The 23959-nt window shown below is 36.1% G+C and overlaps 1 protein-coding gene across 3 annotated transcripts in view; it reads right to left on the bottom strand.

Annotated features, from left to right (window-relative positions):
* FAT4 (FAT atypical cadherin 4) overlaps window positions 1-23959 on the bottom strand; it is a 171088-nt gene that overhangs the window by 24602 nt on the left and 122527 nt on the right. For all 3 annotated transcript variants that reach the window (XM_082391370.1, XM_082391369.1, XM_082391371.1), the window contains 3 exons: window positions 18969-19219; window positions 12564-16913; window positions 2732-2836 (listed from right to left, as the gene is read on the bottom strand). In XM_082391370.1, the coding sequence (XP_082247496.1) occupies window positions 2732-2836; window positions 12564-16913; window positions 18969-19219 (4706 nt within the window). The remainder of the gene's footprint in view (window positions 1-2731; window positions 2837-12563; window positions 16914-18968; window positions 19220-23959) is intronic.

The raw sequence follows: 23959 nt of genomic DNA, 5'->3' as shown, positions 1-23959 counted from the left end.
AGAAATTTTTACTGTGTGTTCCCTCAGGTCTCTTATGATTAAATTTTAATAAATCTATGAAAATATATTTAAAATTTGAATATAAATATATGTAGAAAGTATATACTGGAAATATGTTCTACATTTTATTTACATTGGCACTGTACTTTCAAAAATGATAATATTTTTATAGAATATATTATCTTTCTAAGGGTTTTTGTTATTGTTTCTAGAGAAATATAAATTTTTGTCTTTGAAATAATTTTAATGAGGATTTCAAAACTGTCTTCCAAATAGAATGCCATGAAATAAATCTACATAAAGGTTAAAAGAAATTATTTAAATTACTTTAATAAGAAATATTTTGTGTGTGTGTATGAAGTTATACATATATATAAAGTTATAGCTATACAGGTTCTTCTTTATAAAGTCTTAAGCACTTTATGTTTTTTATAAAACATAAGCTGAAAAATATCTAAAAATTAAAAAAAAAATTAGTCCAAAACAGCACATCTTTCACTGATGAGAAGGGAAATGGTGTAAAAGTTTTTCCAACTTCAGAATTATAGCTAAGATGTTCTGTTATAGGATGCATGTGTAACTACCTCCAGCTAATTGCCTGAGGCATTCCATCTGCCATTTTTTTGTATGTTTCACCCACATTCAATTTGTAAAGGACAATACTTTTTCCTTTTAATTCTATCTCTCTTTTCTCATATCTATATTGTTTCAAGGTTTTTGTTCTGTTTTGTTTTCTTTTTAAGGCTTCTGTTCCCAACTAACAATGTCTAAGTTTAAATAATGTTTTTTTGCCTTTGCCACTGGAAAGAATAGGGGGGTAAATGCGCTCCGCCGGCTACATGTGATCTGTCTCTATTTTAATTTATGTTATTGTGCTAGTCCCCCACCCCTGAGGATCTCTGGTATGGTGAGGAGAAGGTTTATTTGGACACCAAAACACTTCCATCCAACAGGCAATCACTGTTGTATCATCTACAATGCTGCAACAATTTGCTCTTATTTGTTATCAATTATCTATCTTAAATCCTCATATGTACAAATGGAATGCAAAAGAATCTCTAAAAATGTAAAAACTTTTGGTTCATTCACTTGAAAATAATTTTTCCACTTTCCACTCCAATCCCCTTATCTTTCCTTCCAAAACACAAGTTAAAACCATGAAACTTGATTGTGGTTATCGGTCGAAAGCAGCACCCTTTATTTAAAATGGATAACCAAGGACCTACTGTATAGCACAGGGAACTCTGCTCAATATAATGTAACAACCTAAATGGGAAAGGAATTTGAAAAAAGAGTAGATACATGTATATGTATAACTGAATCACTTTGCTGTACACCTGAAACTAACACCACGTTGTTAATCAACTATACTCCAATATAAAATAAAAAGTTAAAAAAAACAGAGATAATTGAAAGAAAGACGTTTTAGGAGATCTAACATTGTGGTTATTTCGACCTTGATCTACCTTTTACCGCTTCGAGGGTATTGTTGGTGAGAATCTGAAGAAGTTTTAAAAAAGAGAGGTACTGTGAATATCATCCTGGACTGAAAATAAAATTGTGTTTTAGTCAATATATCATTTTGGGGTTGTTTTGTTTTGTTTTCTCTGTTTGACCGTAGACAAAGCCCTCAATTTCTGGGCCTCAGAACCATTGCTAAAATACAAGGCTCACAATTAGATATTTTTACATTCTGTTTTTCTTTATCATTCTTTTGATATTGTGCTTTAGAAAAACAAAACTAGATAGTCATAGAATTACTTGAAAATGAATTAATGTTATATTTACTGGTTACTAGAAACCTGAAATTCTTTTTAAGTTCTATTCTCTACTATACATTGAGATTCACTTTTCAGGTCCATGTAGCACTGTAATAAATATATTCAAGGAAAGACTAGAAAAAAATCCTTCTCCTCTCTTGCTTATGGAGAATGACAGAGTCTCTAACTACTGCAGGGCCTCTGGAGACAAATACTATATGGTGGAGTAAAGCAGCTTTTAAATAAATGGAATAATCACCAACCTATGAAACAAACCAAGTTAAAATAAAAGCTTCCTGCAAAGCTGTTCTCATAGTTCTTGGCTGTCCCAGTGTAGGGTAACATTTGGGTGAGACCTGGAAGGAATCTTTTAATTCATTCCACTATGATGAATAAATATGCATGCATATGAAAAAATTCTTTTAACAATTTTCTTCCTTAACAGAACACATCATTCTGAATTTTGATTATTTTAATTTTGACACTATCTACAAAGCCTATATGAAAACTGCATGTCAAGTTACCAAATCCTTCTAACTGAAGTGGTTGAATTAATGCAAAAAAACAAAAGTAAAGAAGCAAAAGCAAAACAAAACAAAAACGCTTTGACTAGTCTTAAAGATTTTAGTAGAAAGTGATGTCAAATAGCTCTTAAAGGATTTTTCATTTGATAGGTTCTAGGCTAAAAAAAGGCATACACAAGTTTTTGAGAGGAAATGTCCTGAGGAGACAACATCAAATTTAATTATCTTTGGTTGATTATTTTCTAGTAATGATCAAAACAATATATTTAATGGAATTTCCATAATTAACTTAGAAAATATTAAGCCTTTGAGATTTTATTTTTCTAAAATCTCTTGTGTAAAATGACTAACATTTTCTTAGTCACTCCAAGATACAATAAAACAAAATTGCTAAACTGTGCACCAAAATAGATTGATATTTTATATCAACCACTAAGTTTTACTCACCAAATGGACAATGGCAGTAGTATGACTCCACACCACTTTGACAGGAACCACCATTAAAGCAGGGGTTGCATTCACAGTAATTGACTGGAGAGTCACACATTTTCCCTGAAAAGCATCAAACTCATTAAAAAAACCCTTACATAAATATATTAACACCATTACTGCATGACCATATGTAATAGTCTATCCTGAGAGAGCCTATCTTTGTAGAAAAGAAATACAAGAACATTTTATTTGACATGAGGACATAGGAATATTATATCCGAGTTCAAAGTCTTATTCAGTTGTCCTATTGTAAAGTTATGCATTATAATATTTAGGAAGTAATTTACATAATCATCTTGGAAGGAACTACTGTTTTCAGGGAAATCACAAATGGTGAACATATTTAAATGTTTTCACTGAATTTATTTTCTCTTGTCGATGCCAATTTTTTCATGTATTATAACTGGAGAGTTGAAACTTCTGCAGTATAATTTTCACCATCGAGATTTCCTTAACTCAGATTTCTCAAAGGTAATAATGAATCTCATTTAGCTTATTTGCCAAATTACAATCCTTTCACTCTCAAGAAATATTCCTTAACTTTGACTTACCTGTTGTAAAGTAGAATAGGAAATAAAAAGACACATCAAACACATTTTCAAATACTTATGAAAATTTATTCTTGACTATAGATTATGTATTCTCTGTCTTTCTTCTAAACCAATAATACCTACCCTGCCTATATTTCAGTGTATAAAGACTTCTCATACATCATCTTGTTCATTGAATCTGTTAATATTGACTGAGTACCTATTATGGGCCAGGCATGCTAGAAGATGAAGGTCTGACAGTTAAAAAGCAGACAAGTGTCTTTACATGGTGTCTCCACTTTAGTGGGGGAAATTGATCCACACAACAGAAAACATATTTCACAGATGGCGGAGAAGAAGCCTTTGGAGGGTAATCTCTTGCCTAAGAAATTATAAAACTATGGTACAGACCATTGTAACTCTGTTCCCATATCCAGGTTTCAGACAGCTATAATTGAATAATTAATCACTTAGTAGGCAAAACTTAGGGTATAAGGCCAGTCTCATCTGTGTTTTGTTATCGTTGTGATGTTGTGTGGTTTTTATGCAAATGTAACTTTGTTCTAATATCACTGTTCTATAATAAATATTGTAATAATTTAACATATTTGTTAGAATAGTTTTTAGTTTTCTAATTTGAGGAAATAATGATATTTCTTAATTTCCTAAGAAATTAAGACATTTCTTAGAGTTCTTAATTTCCATTCATTGACAGGAGGGAGAGTTTATTTCTGTAAAGCTATTACCTACTTCCCAGCATGACTGCACTAATGCCTTTATTCAATGTCTCATGAAAGGGCGTAAGTTTTATCTGCACAACTAGACCATGTTGTGCATAGATAACCCATTTCATCATAATAACTATGCTTGAAACACAGTCAAAGTTTTTGTTTAATTTAGTTCTGCTTTTGTGGCTTGATTTTGTAGCCACTCTTGCTGGTTTGTTTGAAATTATAAGTGTGAGTCAGATCTCATGACTCTGCTAACTGAACATGATTCTCTACATCATAGGGTCATAAACACAAAATTTTTTCCTTTATAAATAAAATTGGGAATCTCCTTACAAGGCAAAACAGTACAATTTCAGAATACCTTTCTATTCTAAGGGGAAATAATGAAAATAAACCAGTTAACAATCTAGAAGCACAGAAATTAAGTTTTAAGTACTTCAGCAATGAGTCATACTGGAGAAACAGGCAGGACAAATTTATTCTAAGCCCATACAAACTATCACACCAGAGAGATGCTGTGCCATGGAGAGCTCTCTTCTCTGGTGTTTTCTAACTGGATTTGTGACAGATTGTTCTAGAGAAGTGTACTTTTTTCCCCTTAATACAATACTGATACCGCTCAATAGAGAATGAAATAAGACCTATTGACTATACTATTGATTATTTACCTAGTATCAGGAAAGTCACATCCCAGTCCTTCCATTTTTTCCACTGTAAGATTATGCATAATTTTCACATGTGCCATTGTACTAAGTAAGGTTTTATTTTCTTCTTTTCCTTTCTTTTTTTGAAAATTTCTTTTAGAGTTGTGTTAAAAGTAGCATGCATTAAGGATATAGACTAATATTCTTTACAGGTATGGTCAGTATAACCTTCATGTTGTGAACACATCATATACGTAGGTTACAAAATCACAAACTTCACTTCTTGAAGACTGGAAATGGGGAACAAAGGCTAATCAGCTTAGCGGGTGTGGTCATGTACACTTACTCAACTTTTTGGACATATGTGCTCTCCAAGAACAATGTATGACTATAAAAACCCAAATCATTGATCCTGTAAATCTCCACTCTCTACTTTTTTGAATCTTGTTGGAAAAGACCACCTTGAGTCTTGGTTTCTACAGCAATAACAACAAAGAAATTTAGGGTTTTTTAAAAATAATTATATAAAATGGTTATTTTATTTACCCCTTACAAAATAAGATTTTAACACAGACATTTGAATTTAATTCAAACACAAACTATGAGCTATTTCAGTTAGTCCAAAGCAAGAGGTGGAAAGAAATCCAAAAATAAATACGACTTACTCATGTGTTAAAACATACACTGACTACATAAATAGAAGCAGCTACAAACTGAGAAAATATTAGTTTGAGAATGAACTTCTTTTAAGGAGAAAGAAAATTCAATCTTTCATTTGACATTCTATTTTAAGCCTGAGTTTTATCTTCATATTTGTCAAAAATTTAAGAAATGAATTTTCTAGGGGTTACGCAAATGAATTTATTGTTGAGTTTGGGTAAAATAGTCTTATTTGTTGTTGTTAGAGTATGTAAATTATTTACCATTCAAAACTTTAGTTTGAGTACCCCATTTGTTGAGTAATATTTTTATTTTACAATTAGTAAATTTCAAAGAGGTTGCCGTACTAGATTCCAAGATACAGTTTGAAAACTCAATGTTGCAATTTAAGTTATTATTAAAAGAACATTTTTTCTTACATGTGAGGGAAAGATGTCATAATTTTACTTAGAATCAAAAAGCCTTTAAATGCGTATTTCTATGATTTGGAAAGTTTATGCTCTATTACCCAATTAGAAGTCAGCAACAAATTCTGTATTGTTCTGCATTAACATCTATGTTAATGGTATAATGATTATCAGAGAATGCAGCAGTTTGAATTACTCTAACATGCTTCTGCTACAAACAATCTGATGTGTTGGAGCACCGTGAAACAAAATTTTGCATCATTAACTTAATTAATGCTGCAAGTCAATTAACAATATTTGTCAGTGCCTTGAGGCTTGGAAGTATGCTGATAGGGCTTGCACACAGAAAGGCATTTATGTCTCCTGAACTCAAGGAGCCTTTTTCTATTAAGATATGTTAACTGTCAGAGCAGCTGTTTAGAGGAATAAAGTGATCTCATTGCTTTGACATTCATCAATTAATGGTGTTGATATACATTATTTATTATAGATAGAAAGAGATGTGCTTTTGGAAGTGTAAGCTCCTAGCACATGGAGAATGGGAATTCTTAATGATGAAAGTGAATGCATAATAGGAGGCCAAGGTAAATCCAGACTTTTCAAGATTACAGTTTAAACTTACAGGAGAAATTTAGCATGTGTCTTCATGTTCTGGGGCAGAAGGTGTGATGAAGTGTTGAACATAAATCGAATCTGATGTGATCATCTATGATCTTTTCGACAAGGATATATATTCAAGTTTCACTCATTGCAATAGCACATTTTAATGTTAAGTTAGGTATGATTGTGCTAAATTTATTCTTGCCTGTTAAATTCAGCCACCCTATGGGGATATGATGATTTCTGATATCCCATAGTTTGTGTAGGCTTCAGTTTAATACCTTAGATCATATATATGTTAGATCACCACAAGTAATACTTTTGAATCTCTTGTGTTTATACACAGAGGAGAAGGAAGACCATGTGGAACTAACAAAGTTCATTTTATATCTAAATTGATTATTTTATCAGCAAATATAATTCCATAATACATACACGCTATATATTCTGAATGTTTATGCTTATAGGCATTTTTATTATTTTAATAGAAAGTAGCCGTTTTTTGCATGCTATGTAAATGAAAGGCACTATGAAGATAGCTCATCTAAGTATCCTGATCAATTAGCATTATGGTTTTTCACATGGAAACAAAGCAAAAATATTATGCTTAAATAAGGGTTGCTAGTAATAAAACCAAAAAAAACAAAACAAAACAAAAAACGGTCTTACCTTCGTATTTTAAAACACACACAAGTATGTTCTCAATGAGACTACAAATAATTATATATAATGATACACATAATATCTACGATAAGCTTACAAATACACGCTTATTTTCCACAGAAATAAGAAGCTTTTAAGCTATTAGAACCTGTTATTAATGCTTTAATAAGTTAATGCATCATTTGAGGCAAACTGTGTAATTCCACTCTTGGAAATAAAATTTGTTTATATTCTTTGGTTTCCTGGTCACATGATCATTGACAACATTAATATATGACTGCTGTGATTTTAAAAGAATGACTCTTAGTTACAACTCCCATCTTCATGAAAGCAAATGTTTGCCAAGTTTCTTGGTAAAATTACTATGCACAACCTGTAAATAACTTTACGGGCCTTTTTATACTGTCAAGTGACATAAAAGTGATGAATGGACAAATCTCATCCTCCCCTGAAATACTGGGACTTACTAGAGAGCACAGGAAAACTTCTCCTTGTGGGAATACACTCCTGGCATTACTACAAATAGCACACCTAAAATGCATCCAGATGTGTGAAAGTGAACAGGCAAGGTTAAAGGTGCTATGAACTAATTCTGTTATGAGAGACCAGGATTTAGAAATAAGTTCCATATACATGCTGCCCTTTATAACACCATTCATTACTCTGAAGGAGTTAATGCAGGGTGTACTGCAAACAGAAAACCTGGGAGCAGGAAGACAGATGCTGTGTGGTTACTGACTATATAATTGTGCTTTCTAATTAGTGTTCTATTAAACACAAGGAATTTTCATTTGTATAGGAAAAGAAATATTAGATTTGTAGTTGTTAGGCTGATGTTTTCCTCCAGGGTTCCCTGAACTTCTGAGGCACGAATAATATGGAAGATATTTTCTTTCAGTTTACTGGGGCACATCGACAGTTGATGGAATTTCTTATACTATTAAACTTTGTGAAAATCTAGACATTAATTTTTCACATGTTCTAGACTATATTAAAATTTATTCATCTTTTCTAATATACTCTACATATAGCTAATCAAAGCTTCATTTAGTGCTATTAATATAAAATTAAATTATAGGAAAATGTTCTTAACAGTGAAACATGAAGTGATTATAACGGAAAATGAAGTCTCAGTATTTTTTTTCTCAATTTCTTTTTGGTTCTTTTTCTAGTAACTAAGAAAAACCCACCCAAAATACAAGTTATACAAGCAAATTAGTTTTCTCTAAAGTCATTAAATAAAAAATATTCTTATTCCATATTTATTATGTGACCCTATAGCCACAAACTTGAAAATAAACTTAAAAAAATAAATATATCAGGAATATGGTAGCAATATGATAATAACTATATCTCTTCATATCTTTTTGTTGTAATCATTCCATAATTTTCATTTTTCTACTTGCATCCTTACAGGATGTTCTCCACAAAGATTCCCTGTTGAGCTAATATTTAACCACTCTCTGTGGGGTATTCTTAGGATAAAGCCTCTCAACTTGCATCAATTCATAAACACTCATCTAATCTTTAGCACAATCTCTAGCTTCACATGAAATATTCAGTAGTGTGTGTGCGTGCGCATGTGTGTGTGTGTGTGTGTGTGTGTGTGTGTGTGTGTGATGGGGGGGCAGCGGCTGAGAATTATTTTAATCAGAAAGTTTATATACTCTCATAGCTCCAATTTGTAATGCCACTGACTTTAAAAATCACTGAAAAAAAATGCAGTGAAAGTCCACAATAGTAAATAGAGTATAAAATATAGGTGCTTTGAAATAATTCTGATGATCCAAAAAAATCTGAATACAATACATACAGACTTTGAAGAAGGCTTCACTAAGGTACTAATACTTAATGTTAACAGAAGTAAAATCTAGCCAGAATGAATATTTAAAAATTCATTCTGTGAGGCACACTTGTGATTAACTATGAATTTTGTCTTATGACTTATTAGCTCTGATTGGTTCTTTAAGATGTTTTGGTGCATTAGCTCCACCTTCCTGAGTCAGGTTACCTGGTAAAGACTAGCTGGAAAAAAGTAACTCAAAATGATACTTGAGGGATTACCTTTCCAAAGAACATTAAACATTTACAGACATTTAAACAATGCATTCCTAATTTAGTGTGTGGGTTAACAATTTGTCAGCATGGTTTTTCATATACTGTTTTCTGCAAAACAAAGCAAAGAAATAAAACTATCAGAATTTAATTATCTGCTAGTTTTAGTGGATGGACTTTGCATATAGAGTTTGGAAACAAAGAATAACATTAATTTAAAAATGTAAGATTTATATGAAGCATTCAATTATATGATTGCTTAGATCATTCCTGATCAATTGGATTATCTCCAATTATGCAAACAGGGACTAAAGTGAGCTCTGAGGAGGGACCGCATGTAAAATTAATACATTACTTCAAATGATGTTCCTTAGAGAAAGAGGTTATGATCTCGTTTTTGGCAGCTCTGGGCCTAGAGTCACCAGAGTGTAGGCTCAGCTTCCTACAACATAAAATAGAAGCAATAGGAGGATCTTTCTACGTCAGATATTCTCTGCTGACGCTCAGCTCCATTCCATCCTTCTGTATTGCAGGGACTGCAAGTTGGAAAACTATCACTTTTCCAGACTCCCTCCTAGCAGGACTCAGGTTTAGCTTCTGCCAGTGGGTGAGAGTTGAATGATATCTGAAGGGTGAAAGCAAAGCAGGGACTGTCCTCCTGGGAATCGCTCACTGCAGCACTGCAGTGATGATTAGCAGCGGTTTCTGGAAATACCTGCAATGTCTTTATTGCTGAGGTTATGGGTGAATTTTCCTGACCTTCACTCTTATCCAATTTGAGCATTCCAATACCTGTCTCATAGGCTTTTTGTGCGGTTTAAGTAGAATCATGGAAAAAAATTCTTAGAAGATATCACAGGCCCACTAGCAGTACTCTCTAGCAAATGCAGATCAAAGTGTGATGGGACATGACAGGCATATAAAGAGCAGAGTAAAGCTTAGAGTCAAAACTCAGATCACTTTCTGTGCCATGCTGGAGGCAAGTTATTTCATCTCCAATCCCTCTCAGATCCAAATTGTTTTGTTTTTAAATGGGAATGATAAAAATATTCATTTAATAGAGCTGTGAGAAGAACTGAATAAATAAGTGAATAACAATGTCTGTGATGCAAGGAGCTTTAAGCAGTGTTTTAAACAGTCACCCGATAAATGTTATTAATATTTCATGATGAAAGAAGAGTATGCTTAAAAGTTTCAACAACTACATTTAGAAAAGGATGCGGTGTATGTTTAAATAAAATGAAACAAATAAAGAAACAAACTACAGAGAAGTGAAGTGAAAGGGCTGGTTCTGTGTCCCTTCATGCAGTAAGTAACATTTATGCTGAGATCAGCATAGGGTGCCTTGCTAACACACTTTCCCTCTTCCCCATCTACTACCCAAAACAGTCACACTTTCTTCATTCCAGAACTAAGCGTAAACTCACTCTAAGTGTGAATCAGTGTATTATACTAAAATGGGACAAATAAATAATCTTTATTGTTGAATTCCCAACAGAGGAAGTAATGGGGGGGGCGTTGGGGGTGGGGGGAGAAGGGTGCGAAAGAGTGAGGAAGGTTTTCTAGAAACCCTGAACTCATAACATGTATGTAAGCCTGTTATTCATGATCCTACAAGTACAACTCTGGTAAGACTCAGACTTACCTTGTGCCACTGAGGCTTGTCTTTATAGAAATCCTATGGCATACCTCTACATCTACCATTATACTAACACTACTACTAACGCTACTAATCAGCATTGCTACTTATTGAAAGCTGGGCTCTGTGCTAGGTGTTTTAAAAACATTATTTTTACTCATTACAACAACCCTAAAAGATAAGTAAGTATGATTATTCCCATTTTACAGATGGGGGGTTGAAGGTCAGCAAGCTAAGGTGACTTCTCAAAAGCTATAGCTAAATCAAGTTCTGTCAAATCCCTTGATTCTTTCATTCATATGTTTGCTGCCCCTTTTTCCTTTACATTTCAAGGACATTATTTTGTAGAAGGCAAAGTTTATGAGATCTGCTTTGGCTTATTCAAACTTGCTTTATATCATTACCAAGCAATTCAATTCTCCAAATATAAAACTATAAGTATACACATGATGGGCATCATTTTAAAATATGATATCCAAATACATTTTCTGAAAAACTTCTTTTAAAATAGTATTCTGCAAAACATCTACCACATTTTTAAAAATATATCCTGGTTTTACCTATTTCACTACACTTTAAATTGTGTTCATAAACACTACAGGGCAACCCAATGTAATATATATGCTCTAAAAATGTATACTGTGCAAATTACAGCAGAGAAATTGTCTCTCCTCAAACTTATCAACAGCATAAATTTATACACATTTGAAGGTGTACTAACTACAGATCAGCTAATAAATAAATAGGTGATAGATAGATAGATAGATAGATAGGGATAGAAACAGAGATATATTTATAAACATACATCATGTCCTATTAGGATGCCAAAGACTAGTCAAACAAATTTGCTCAATATGTTTAACTCTGTTTCTAAAATGTCAAGGTACATTGTGGCCCAGTTACCTTAGAAATCAGCCTATGATGTTTTCTAACCGACTACTACAAATAACAAGGCATTTTAATCTCAATCTAAATCACAGCTCTTGCTTCATTCTCCTCACAGTGTGGGTCAAATTTCAATAATCTTAATGATAATTATGATAAAAAAATCATAAAAATGACCATGATAAAATGAAGGAACCAACAACAATAATTGAGAACTGTATTTAGGACATAAAATAGTCCAGGTCTTATACTTTAACTATACCATGTCCTTTAACTTTAGAACACTTTTTTGAAGCTAAGATGCTCTTTTTGCTCTTGTACAAGACAAGAACTTAACCTCTGGAATGAACTGTGTAAGCTCACACCCCGACTCTACAACAAATCAACTGAGTCACCTTAGAAAACCAACTCAACTTCTCTCTACATCATCTTCCTCCTCTGTAAAACCTGGAAAATCATTATCTCTACCTCGTAGGTTTCTTGTGAGAAGTAAGTGAAATAAATACAGATAAAGTGGGCTTCCCTGGTGGCGCAGTGGTTGAGAATCTGCCTGCCAATGCAGGGGACACGGGTTCGAGCCCTGGTCTGGGAAGATCCCACATGCCGCAGAACAGCTGGGCCCGTGAGCCACAATTACTGAGCCTGCGCGTCTGGAGCCTGTGCTCCGCGACAGGAGAGGCTGCGACAGTGAGAGGCCCGCGCACCGCGATGAAGAGTGGCCCCCGCTTGCCACAACTAGAGAAAGCCCTCACATAGAAACGAAGACCCAACACAGCCATAAAAAAAAAAAAAAAAAAAATACAGATAAAGTGCTTAGAACAGTGTCTGGCCAATAGTAAATGCTTAAAGCATTTGCTGTGATTTTGCCTATTCTTTAGGGAAAATCATTTGAAAATGACAAAGTTCATGACTTTCTGTTATACTTGATATGGCTAAAGTCTTGGTGGGAAAAAAAAGCCAAACATCATCATACCTGTGTATCCAGTTTTGCAAACACAGTTGAAGCCTCCTGGAAAGTTCTGGCAGATGGCACTGTTCTTGCAGGGACTAGGCAGGCACTCGTTGATATCCCTCTCACAGGCTCTGCCAGTGAAGCCATCTGGGCAGCTGCATGAAAATCCTCCCACTAAATTGTGACAGGTCCCACCATTGTGGCAAGGGGACGGAAGGCATTCGTCTATGTCTATTTCACACCAGCTGCCAGCATAGCCTGGCAGACACTTGCATAAGAAAGGCTGCAAAGGTTCATTTGCCACGACGATGACCGGAAGGCTCTCATGGCTCTTTAATTCGAAGCTCACGGCCAGTCTCCTTACACAGCTGCCTCCGTTCTGACATGGGCCGGGAGCACAGGAGTCGTGATCTACAGATTCTACCTTCACTCCACTCTGCCGGAAGAGGATCTCTTTGATGCTTTCAAAGAAGGTGGCTACACCACTGGGATTCACATACTGATTATGGCTTCGCTTCACAGCTGCCAAAAGAAATGTTCTATTGTTCCCTTCATAGGCCCCATACAGCTGCACAGCGGTCCCGAGGCCAGTCAGCTGTGAACTGGCAATGCGTAAGAAATGAAGGTAGTGGTTCGTCAAGAAGTCCTTTACACTTGGTACGCTGAGACGCAGCAGGATGCTGTTATCCACTGTCGTGTTGGAAAATCCAGTGAAGAAAACTCGGATATTGCTCGTGACCGTGCTGTGGACGCCATCGCTGCTGAGGACAGTCAGATCAAACGTGCCGTCTGTGGACCTTGGCTGGGAACTCAGATTGCAAGTGCCCCTCGGAATACTGAAGAGGCTCGTAACACCCGAAGTCAGGGAGCAGTGGAAGGTGTCTAACACATCGGGATCCTGTGGCTTCACGGAGCCTAAAATCCCACCAGGAAACAAGTTGCCATAATAATTAACAAATATCTCCACCGTCCGAGACTGTGAAGGGTTGTCATTTTGGTCTATCACTGTGATATGCACGGTTCCTGTGGAAGACATCTGAGGAACACCGGAGTCCCTAGTGACCACAGACAGATAGAAGTCTGCAATTTGCTCTCTGTCAATCTCTCTAGTCGTGCTCAGAACTCCAGCAGTGTTCAGACTAAAATAGCTGGTGGCAGGACCCGTGCTCAGCAAGTAATAGGTAAAGGGGCCTTGATTTGGAGGGAGGTCAGGATCCGTGGACTGAAGGGTCATCACCAGAGTTCCTGGGCGTTTGTTTTCCATAACTTCTCCCTCACTGATGGTCAGCATAGGCCCATTATCATTTATATCTTCCAGGGTGACTAATAAGGAGGCACTTCCTGTAGCTGAGGGGGTCCCTGAATCCACAGCTAAAACCGTGAGATTATAGATGGGTAGGGTTTCTCGATCTAATTCTGCAGTAACGGTGATCTGTCCTGTCTGTGGATTAATGGAAAAGGCACCATTTTCATTCCCTGATCCAATAAAATAGGAAAACCTACTCCAGCTGGGAACAGAGTCTGAGTCGAAGGCACTGACAAAGGTCACATGAGTTCCCGTTGGGACCCCTTCACTGATCTGAACACTGTAGATGTTTAGACTAAAAACGGGTGGGTCATTGGCATCAAGCACAGTGACATTTACAGTGACCTCATCGATGTCTGCACCCCTAATGCTGCCAAAATTCTTGGCCAGTACCTTCAAAGATACCCTTTCTTCTTTTTCCCTATCAAGAAGTCCAGAAACATAAATTTGTCCAGTCTTCTTGTTGATCTGGAAACCCTTCTTTCTACTGTCACCAAAAATCAAATAATGCACTTCGCCATCAGTGCCCAAATCACGGTCACTGGCAAACACTTCTCCAACAATAGTACCTTCAGGAGCTGCTTCTGAGATTTCAAAATAGTAAAGTTTGGAAACAAAACGAGGCACATATTCATTTGTCCCTTTTAACTGTATATTAACAGTGGCAAAACTGCACCTTTCTTCATCGGGGACATTGAAAGCTTTCACAGTAAGGTGGTAGCTCTGCTTGGTTTCAAAATCCAGGAAGCCTTGAGTGGTGATGACCCCCGTGTTGGGGTCAATGACAAAGAGGTCACTGTCAGATGACTGTACAGTATACGCAGTCACAGCATTGGTTCCAGAGTCGGCATCCGTTGCATTTAGGTGGATAACTGTCGTCCCACTGGGGGCATTTTCCAAAACAGCGGGGAAATATTCATCAGGGAGGAACACTGGAGAATTGTCATTCACGTCAATCACATCTACAGTCACACTGCAGTAACCAGTCCTTGCAACCCAGCCTCCATCTGTAGCACTAATAGTCATTTCGTGTTTCTGGCATAGCTCATAATCAAGAGCTTTGGCTAGTGTTAATACACCTGTGGAGGAATTGATTGCAAAGATGCCTTCTTCATTTCCTGAGGAAATACTGTACTTAATCAAGCCATTCATAGCCGTGTCTCTATCTCTTGCAGAAACGGTTCTGACAATGGCCCCAATACTATGGCTTTCAGGGATGGTTGCACTCATGTGGCTTTGAGAGAATTCAGGTGTGTGGTAGTTTTCCTCGGTGACAATTATGTGAACAGTGGCTTGGGATGAAAGTGGAGGGTTTCCCTTATCCTTCGCGGTGACAGTGATCAAAAAGTTTTGATTCAAGTCAGATATCAGGGGAGCTGCTACTGAAATCCACCCCGTATTATTGTCTAACTTAAATTTTCCCAAATGATGTTCATTCGAAATGAAATACTCCACTTCAGAATTCAATCCAAAATCTTTCTCATCTACTGCAGTAACTTTGATTAACTTTGTACCAGTTTTAACATGTTTGGTGACTGGAGTAAAATATGCAGGTTTAAGAAATCGTGGTGCGTTGTCATTACTGTCCACCGTGTTGATGGTAACTGTCGTCTCACTAAGTAATGCAGGATTACCTCGATCTGAAGACGTCACTATAAAACTATGTCTGTTGATGTTCACGTTACTGAAGCCACTGACGTTTTGGTATATTAAGACCTGTTTATTGAAAATCTCTCCTGTGGTGGCATTAATCCTGAAGTACTCTGACTGAGATTTTATAAAATAGAACACTTGTCCGTTTGATCCCTCATCAGGGTCTGTTGCAGATACCTGAGTCACTCTGGAGCCAATTTCAGTAAGTTCAGGAAAATCTAAGTAATAGGATGGTCTGCTAAATCTTGGAGCATTGTCATTGACATCTGTCACAAATATCGTGACATCTGTACTTACAGTCCATCCAGAATCGTGGGCAGAAACTCGGATTCTGTAACGGTCTGTGTCTTCTCTATTTAAAGGTCTACTAATTACGATATCCCCAGTGCTGGGATTAATCGTAAATGGAAGACTTGTGTCCATTATAGAATATCTACTAATTGCATTTACACCAATATCTTCATCAGAAGTTGTGACACGTGTAACTGTGTACCCTAATGGGGAATTTTCAGGAACGTGGGCACTGAATATTTGCGAAAACCTAGGGGCATTATCATTTTCATCTAAAATGTTAATGATGACTTTTACTGAGGTACTCTGAGAAGGGGAGCCTTTGTCTGAGGACTTTATGGTAAGCACATACTGAGATATTTTTTCCCGGTCTAAAGGTCGAATGCTTCTAATTTCACCAGTAGCATGATTGATACTGAAACTATGTTCTCTGTTGCCATTAACAATTTCATAGTCTAACTGTCCATTGGGTCCACTGTCCTTGTCCACTGCAGAAACAGTAAGTATTTTTCGAGGAGAAAGGTTTTCCAATATTTCAGATACAAATGGATCTTCCTTAAAAACTGGGGAATTATCATTGACATCTAATACTGTTATGTCAAGTTTCTCATAAGAGGAGAAAGGAGGGAAACCTCCATCTCTGGCTTCTATCCATACAACATATTTTTGTATCTTTTCAAAATCCAGAGGTTGACTAATGGACACCTGCCCTGATAACTGATCAGTCTGAAATGTGTTGCCAAGATTCCCACTTGCAATATAATAGGACAAAGGTTCTCCTCTCAAGGAGGACCCCGTTATGGTAGTGACAAGAGTGCCTACTGGTTGGTTTTCAGGAAACACGAAAGTTTGTTCTTTGGCTCTGACTTTAGGGAAATCTGCTTTGTTCACAAATCGAACAGTCACTGTTGTAGAATCTGTCTTTGGAAATGAGCCACCATCTTTTACATGTACAGAAAACGTCACTTCTGAAGTGCCATTTAGTGGTCCAGCTGCCATAATAGCTCCTCTCAGTGGGTCAATGTGAAATTTTTCAGAGTTTCTACCCGAAAGAGAATAATGTAGTTCAGAATTGGGTCCAAAATCAGCATCTGTGACAGTAACCGCAAAGACGAAGGAACCTATAAAAGAGGGAGTGTGCAGTTATAATCTCATGGAACCCCAATAAAACATTTGATAGTAAGTTAAAACACTATATTAAAACTATATATAAAACACTATATTGCTACCTGACATAACTTTATTTCCCCATGATTACTAGGGGAGAACAGTACCTCTTATATTGTCTCTGAAGTTCCCCAGTCAAATCTAACAGTAGTCTTCAGGAACTGACCTGCCATTATCTACCTAAAACCCATACAGTCTATTGAATTTAATAATTTTCAGTGTGCCTCTGCTAGAAGCACAGGGAAGAGCAACAGCTAATCCTTCCAAATTATAGTTACTAGGAGAAAAATCTGTACACAACAGAACTTCCAACAAACACAATAATACAGGAGTTCTGCTAAGAACTATTTTTATGCCCAATGGGGAAAAAAAATAATTGCTCTATTATGTCTTAAAATATTGTTGAATTACCTTTTATGTAATCATGTCAACAAAAATAATATGTTTAAAAAATTACTGTTGATTCCTTATACCCACTGTTTTATAGCAAAATTCTTTTATCTGTGAACCATTCTCATACGGAGATGAAGTGTATATATGTATGTGTGCATACATTATATGTATAACAATTATAAATTACACACACACACGTATATGAACAATTATAAATTACACACACACACATATATGAACAATTATAAAGTACACACACACACACACACATATATAAACAATTATAAAGTAGTAAGAAATAAGAACTGAGGGAGAATGGACTCAATTTGGATTCCAAAAGTCAATGCTTGGGATGAGGGCCAGTTGGACAGATTGTAGAGGAGATACGCTGAAAAGCTGCCGTAAGGACATGTTTTCGATAATCTTATTCAGAAACCTTTCCCAAACCTGCTCTCCTACCCGTAACAGAAGAGTTTGTGACACAAGTGAAAAGTCTCTAATTTAAAAAAGGCCAGTGATTCTGATTAATTATAATATGTCTAATGAGGAAAAAAATGCTTAAGCCTTACTCACTTTGTACAGGAGATGTTATATTGCATCACCACACATTGGGTGTGATTAGAATCATGCCTGCCAGCATCATTTCAGCTGAAGGCCGTCATCAGGGATTTATGACTTCACTATTGACATTTCCTTTTGATAGAAATTTGGCACAATAATTTATGGATTTTATACTTGCAATTGGTATCAATTATACCTTCTCAAGTGAATAGAAGCTCAAAGATCACTAGAGGAGAAATCCTGCATCCGTTTTTTTGTTTTTCTAATTAAAAATATCTTAAAGCAAGGAAAATTAATTATGGCCTTTATTTGTATACTTTCCTGTTTCAAAATTCATTTCAAAAATTACCAATGGCAGATGATTTGTGTAGTGCCTAAGAGAGTAGGCCATTCCTTGCAAAGAAACAAACAAAACCAAACTAAATTTAAAAGAGATGCAGAAAGATAAATACATATTGTCAATACGAAAGTGGTTCATTAACGGCTTCATACTCATACTAACAGAAGAAAAACTTCACTCATCAAAACTAGAGTAAAATATTTACAGTAATAATTAACTAGAAGGATTCCTTCATTAAACCTTTTGAAAACTTATCTATGAAGCATTGAATAAAATATTTATTTTCTACTAAGAAATACAGTTGAAGGCCTGTTACTTCCCAGATAATGTTTCAGGTGCTCGGATATGGCATGGTAAAAGAGATAATGTCCCTGCAATCAAGGAACACACAAATTACATCTCAGGACAGAACCCTCCTTGACTACAAGGTGAAATCTATTCTAATCTTTAACAATATTCAAGTAAAATTAAGAAACAGCACTAGGAAAGGTGTGGCAATTATAAAACCTTAAATACAATTGGTCTGGGAAGAAAGAATTAATGTGCAAGATTCGATGTTCCTTCCATTTATTTAGGCAAGAGTTGAATTTTAGAGGATTTGCCAACTTTGGCTATATCAGAAATATACACGTAAAAATAACAGCAATGTAATTATAGGAAGTGTCCAATGTATAGTTTTTATTTATCTATGAGACCTCCGAGTTGGTTTGGTTACCTGGAAGAGTAGGCGACGGGATGTGTGTGACATACGGGTGATGCTGAAACCTTGGTGGGTTGTCGTTGACGTCAGTCACCGTGACAAGCACACTGGTAGAACTGGAAAGAGGCTCCGGGGATCCAGTATCACTGGCAACGACCACTAAAGTGTAATTCTCTTTTGTTTCCCTGTCTAGCAACGCACTAGTGATGATTTGTCCTGTGGAGGGGTTGATGGTGAACTGAGAATTTCCACCAATGATCCTATAACTAAAGCAGAGAGCAGACATGGGCATATTTCTTCCAGTTTTAATGCTGCAACATCTATTTACTATAATTTAATGACCGAGGCAGAAATGTCAAGATAAACATTACAAGTAAGATCACACAACAACGAAAGGATATGGCGCGTTCAAATTTTATGTGAACATCACATTAACAATCTTTATTGTGAGATATCCCATGACCTCAAGCAGGTCCTCACAAGGTTTGTGGGTTTCTTAAATCATGCAAGTCCCCAGAATATACCCAGAAGACTATCGTGTTTTAAATAAACCAGCCTGAGAGCATAAATCAGGGCCTTGCTCTAATATTGTGGTCAGTGGCCAGGATCACAAATGAACATCTGTTAAATGAATCTAAAAATTATTTTTTCTGCAGTGCGCCATAATATACCAGAAAGGTCAGTGGAAGATCTTTTTCGTTAAAGACCAAACACTGTATTTGACACATATTGACTATCCAGAACAACTCAAGAACTGATTATTTATACAGAGACATTCCTAGTTACTAATTCTCTCGTTTGCTATTCCTCATATGGCCATGCTGCTTTGCTTTCTTGTTGTAAGGAGAGGTATGACATCTTCATGGATATTTTGACGTTAACCAGATTGGTTAGCGGGGAGGAGTTTCCACTGAGAATAGCTTCTCTCTTCTTTCTGAAGAAAAAAGCTGTCTGTATATATTCCTGAGAGGTCAGCTAGGAAAGAAGTAGCTAAGCTTGAAGGTTCAGAAGCTGGCTGTGGTGCATAATTTTTTAAGTTGGAGGGTAGCGAGATAATAGACATCTTTCAAAGTTTTCTCCTTTATGCCAACAAAGAAATGCCCTTGTTGGAACTAACTGGTGTTCCTATGGTTTGTGTCCATAAAAACATAGCAACAGCAAGTGCCTAATAGAAACAGCAGGAAAAAACTTGCATTGCAGCCAGTGCACATTTCTCCTATGAAGTTCATCGGTTAAAACAAACATTTCAGCCTCTTCATCCTTTTTAGAGACATAATGAACAATTGGGAGCTATTTTTTTAAAAAAATAGAGGTTCTATAAAATGAAAGCTAAATAGAAAAAGAATAGAGAAGGAATTTGGTTGAGAAATGATTTTAGTATTGATAAAGTACTTGGTATCACTCAGATTTGAACACCCTTTGACACACCCACATGCCACGATCAGGAGTGAGAAAAGCACTGACTGTATTTCCTAGACCAGAAATGACTCTTTACAAAGTGTAATTACTACGCTTACAGAGTAGAAGATATCTATTCCCTTTATCAAAATAAAAATATCAAAGGTTTGTAAATGATTTCTCAAAGTTAGAAATTCAGGACTCATGAAATAATCATATTGCCTTACCTTTTGGACAAAGTCTGTAGACACCTGGATTATGAGAATTATGTGATTTTACTTTGGGAAACTTTGCTTCTATCGGTAGGTGTAGAAATGACCAAATAAGTTAATAGGGGTTGGAACAAGTGCTTCATAGTGCCACAAGCTTTCTTACAGCTTTATGACAGCAAAGGCCAAGGTTCACTCAAATATTTGTTCCCTTAAGCATTCACAAATAAAAATAAGAAGGATGCAAAATGCATGTAAATTTGATTTGGATGCTTTGTATGTGAGAAGACCATGGTATATTAGAATGAACAATGTGTTGAAAGGCAAATGATGTGAGTTCTGGCCCAGGGTGAACTAAATAATCCATAGAGGAACTTTGTACTATAAATTCTTATTCTTTATTTTATGCTATTGCACATAAGATTGTCTGTTTAAAAGTAGGTAATATATTTATTATTTTTTTAAATTAAAGAATAAAAGTGTATCAATAGTGTATTTTAAATATGAGATATTCTTTAATATCTCACAATATCTATAATACCAGTTTCAATCAAATTTATTCTTGTAAGTTACAAAAAAGAAAGAAATAAAAGAAACATAGGGGACAATATAAATGGATAGACTGCTGAGATCACCTGCCCAGGTTTTCCCCACTTGTATTATTTGAGCCTTGTTTCACTTCTCATCCTTTCATACATCTCTCTCCTGCTTCTCTGGTCCACATTAATTTCTTTTAAGGTTATGAACTTAGATCAAGTCTTGTGCTACATTCTTAACAGCTAAACACCTACACTGTTCTTTACAACTTTGCAGCATCTTACCGTGTTCTTAGTGTGTACCCAGCAGACTACAAGGCATTTTATATACGCTTTCTTTTAAGCCTCAGAACAATCCTAACAGTTTGGTTTTGTACTACATTTTTTAACGATGAGGAATCTGAATCTAAGGGAGGCTAATCTAGTTGCACAGAGAAACATGCAATCTATAAATGGTACATGGAGACTGAACTTCTGTCTTTATGACTTCAGCATGCACTTTTTCCATTATCCTACAGTAGATGGAAGGTGAGACACAGCCTGAGGCGATGTGGGTGAGACAAGGCACACTGTAGCTCTTGCTAAGGCCAAAAGGGGCTCTTGCTCAGGTTTGATGTAGAATCAGTTTACAATGATTTAGTTCAATGCAAATCAACAAGGTGTTAATTTTTTCTCTGACTCAAGAAATTACTGTTTCAAATTATTGGCATAAACTGATCATTATTATCTAAAATCTAAATCAACTGTTGTTGCATTTGTAAAGATGAAATATCCCCATTTGATTTCTTGAAACTTTTTTACCTCTTCCTGAGATTTGCTACAGTCATAAGGCACTGCACTGTGGGCTGCTAGAATACAGTGATTTAGTAATAGTTTAGAAACTGGACTTTGGAACACAGTTCCCTTGGACATGAATTTTGATCTCATTCAAGGACTTAAATTCATAAAGTTTCTTAGCCTTTCTAAGTCTTCTCTATCTATGAAGTATTATACATATATGTATTCCCTTCATTTGGTAGTTTTGAGCATCAAATGTAATTTCTTTTGAAAAGCACTTGGCATCATAATTAGTATGTGACAAGAATTCAAAGTTTAGGTTTACACACATAACAGTATATATACGTACATAATTATAATACTCTATTATATATAATCTCTTATAATCCATCTTTAGGTAAATGGATGAACTAATAGAGACATGGATAAATAGGTAAAAAAATTCTGTGCTCAAGCTTATACCCTAGATGGAAGAAAGACACATGGAAAAGTAAATACAAAACCAGGCGTTACGTTTAAGTGCTACGAAATTGCTCAGAAGCATTGTTTTGGGAATTCAGAAGACAAAGAGATCACTTTTGATAGAAAAGCCTTTCTTGGAGAAATGTAAATTTAGGCTAAGTCTTAAAGAGGTTACCCACCTTACAATAGTATTGTAAAGGGAGAATGAAGGTATTTTAGGCTAGGAGTCTACAAATTTTTTTTTCTGTAAAGGACCAGTTAGTAAATATTTTCAGCTCTTTAGGCCATCAGATCTCTGTTGCAACACTCAACTTGCTGTTTTAATGCAAAAGCAGCTGCAGACAATACGTACATGAATGGGCATGGCTATTTTCCAGGAACACTTTATTTACAAAACTAGGCACTGGGCCGAATTTGGCTTGCAGGCTGCTGTTTGCAGAGCCCTGGTCTAGGATATAGAAGGATTTGAACAGAGCCATAGTGCTTGGAAAAGCACAGGTCCTTTTCCCAGGAGCAGAAAGTGATCCAGTGAGGCTGAAAGTTTGGCTATACATTTGTCCAGAATAAGCGTGGAAAGATGCTGGAGCTGTTTACGGAGGGGCTGGAATATGCAGACTGGGCGTTATGCCCTAGGCAAACTGGAAGTTGAAAGATTTTGAGGAGGGGGGAGTATCATTGTTAAAGCTGAGCCACTGAGCTAGCTGTTTCATGTTACTGCCATTTTCCCTTCATTCACCGACTCAGGCTTTGCTTTATCCGAATCACTTTCTACAACACTGAGAGAGGAATCGTCATAAAACATAAACTAATCATGTTATTGCCCACCTTAAAACATTTCAGTTGTTTCTCCCACTAGACACAGAAAGAAATGTGAATTTTCTCCTATGGTATACAAGGCCCATTCCTAACCCACACCAACCATACTGAACAGCTTTGTTTTTCTGATGCTATGTTTTTGCATGGCTTTGGCTTTGCACCTGTTACTGTCGTTGCCTAGAATGTCTTTCATCCCTTGTTTGTCCATAAGCAGCTCCTCTGTCTTTCCAAAATTCATCAGTTACTTGGAGCTTATACTTATTTCCTCAGGTATCACTGAGTATGCTGTTCTTTCCACACATTCTGTGTTCAAACTATACTTGTTCCAAGGTACTATCATTGTAATATTGCAAAATTACCTTCTATATTAAAGTGTTCTTATTAGAACTGAAGTGCTTAACTCCTCAGAACTTAACAAAGTATCTGGGACATCGTAAGGGCTCCAAGATTATACAGGATCGTGTAGTATATAGATTGGAGGGATTAGAAACCAGAGTCAGGAAAGTAAGTTAATTTTTATTATAATAGTCCAGGCATGATGTAATTATGGACTGAACTAGGATCTTGGCAGGAGGGATGCACAGAAAAGAATGAGTGCCAGAGGCATTAGGAAAGAAGAAACATGAAAACTTGTCCACTGAATGAGCGTAGGGGGAGAGGATGATTGTTAGCCATCAAGATGGGAGGATGAAGAAAGCAAAGCAACATCATTAAAAGAGAGCAGTACACCAAGAGGAGAAACAGAAAAGGTTAGGAGCTTCTGATACGTTGTCCTTATGACAACAGAACCTCTACGTAGAAGTGCCTC

The sequence above is a fragment of the Balaenoptera borealis genome (assembly GCF_965194805.1).
Source record: "Balaenoptera borealis genome assembly, chromosome: 4".
Lineage (NCBI taxonomy): Eukaryota > Metazoa > Chordata > Mammalia > Artiodactyla > Balaenopteridae > Balaenoptera > Balaenoptera borealis.
The sequence above is the reverse complement of the archived record's forward strand: the minus strand, read 5'-3'. Positions and strand labels throughout refer to the sequence as shown.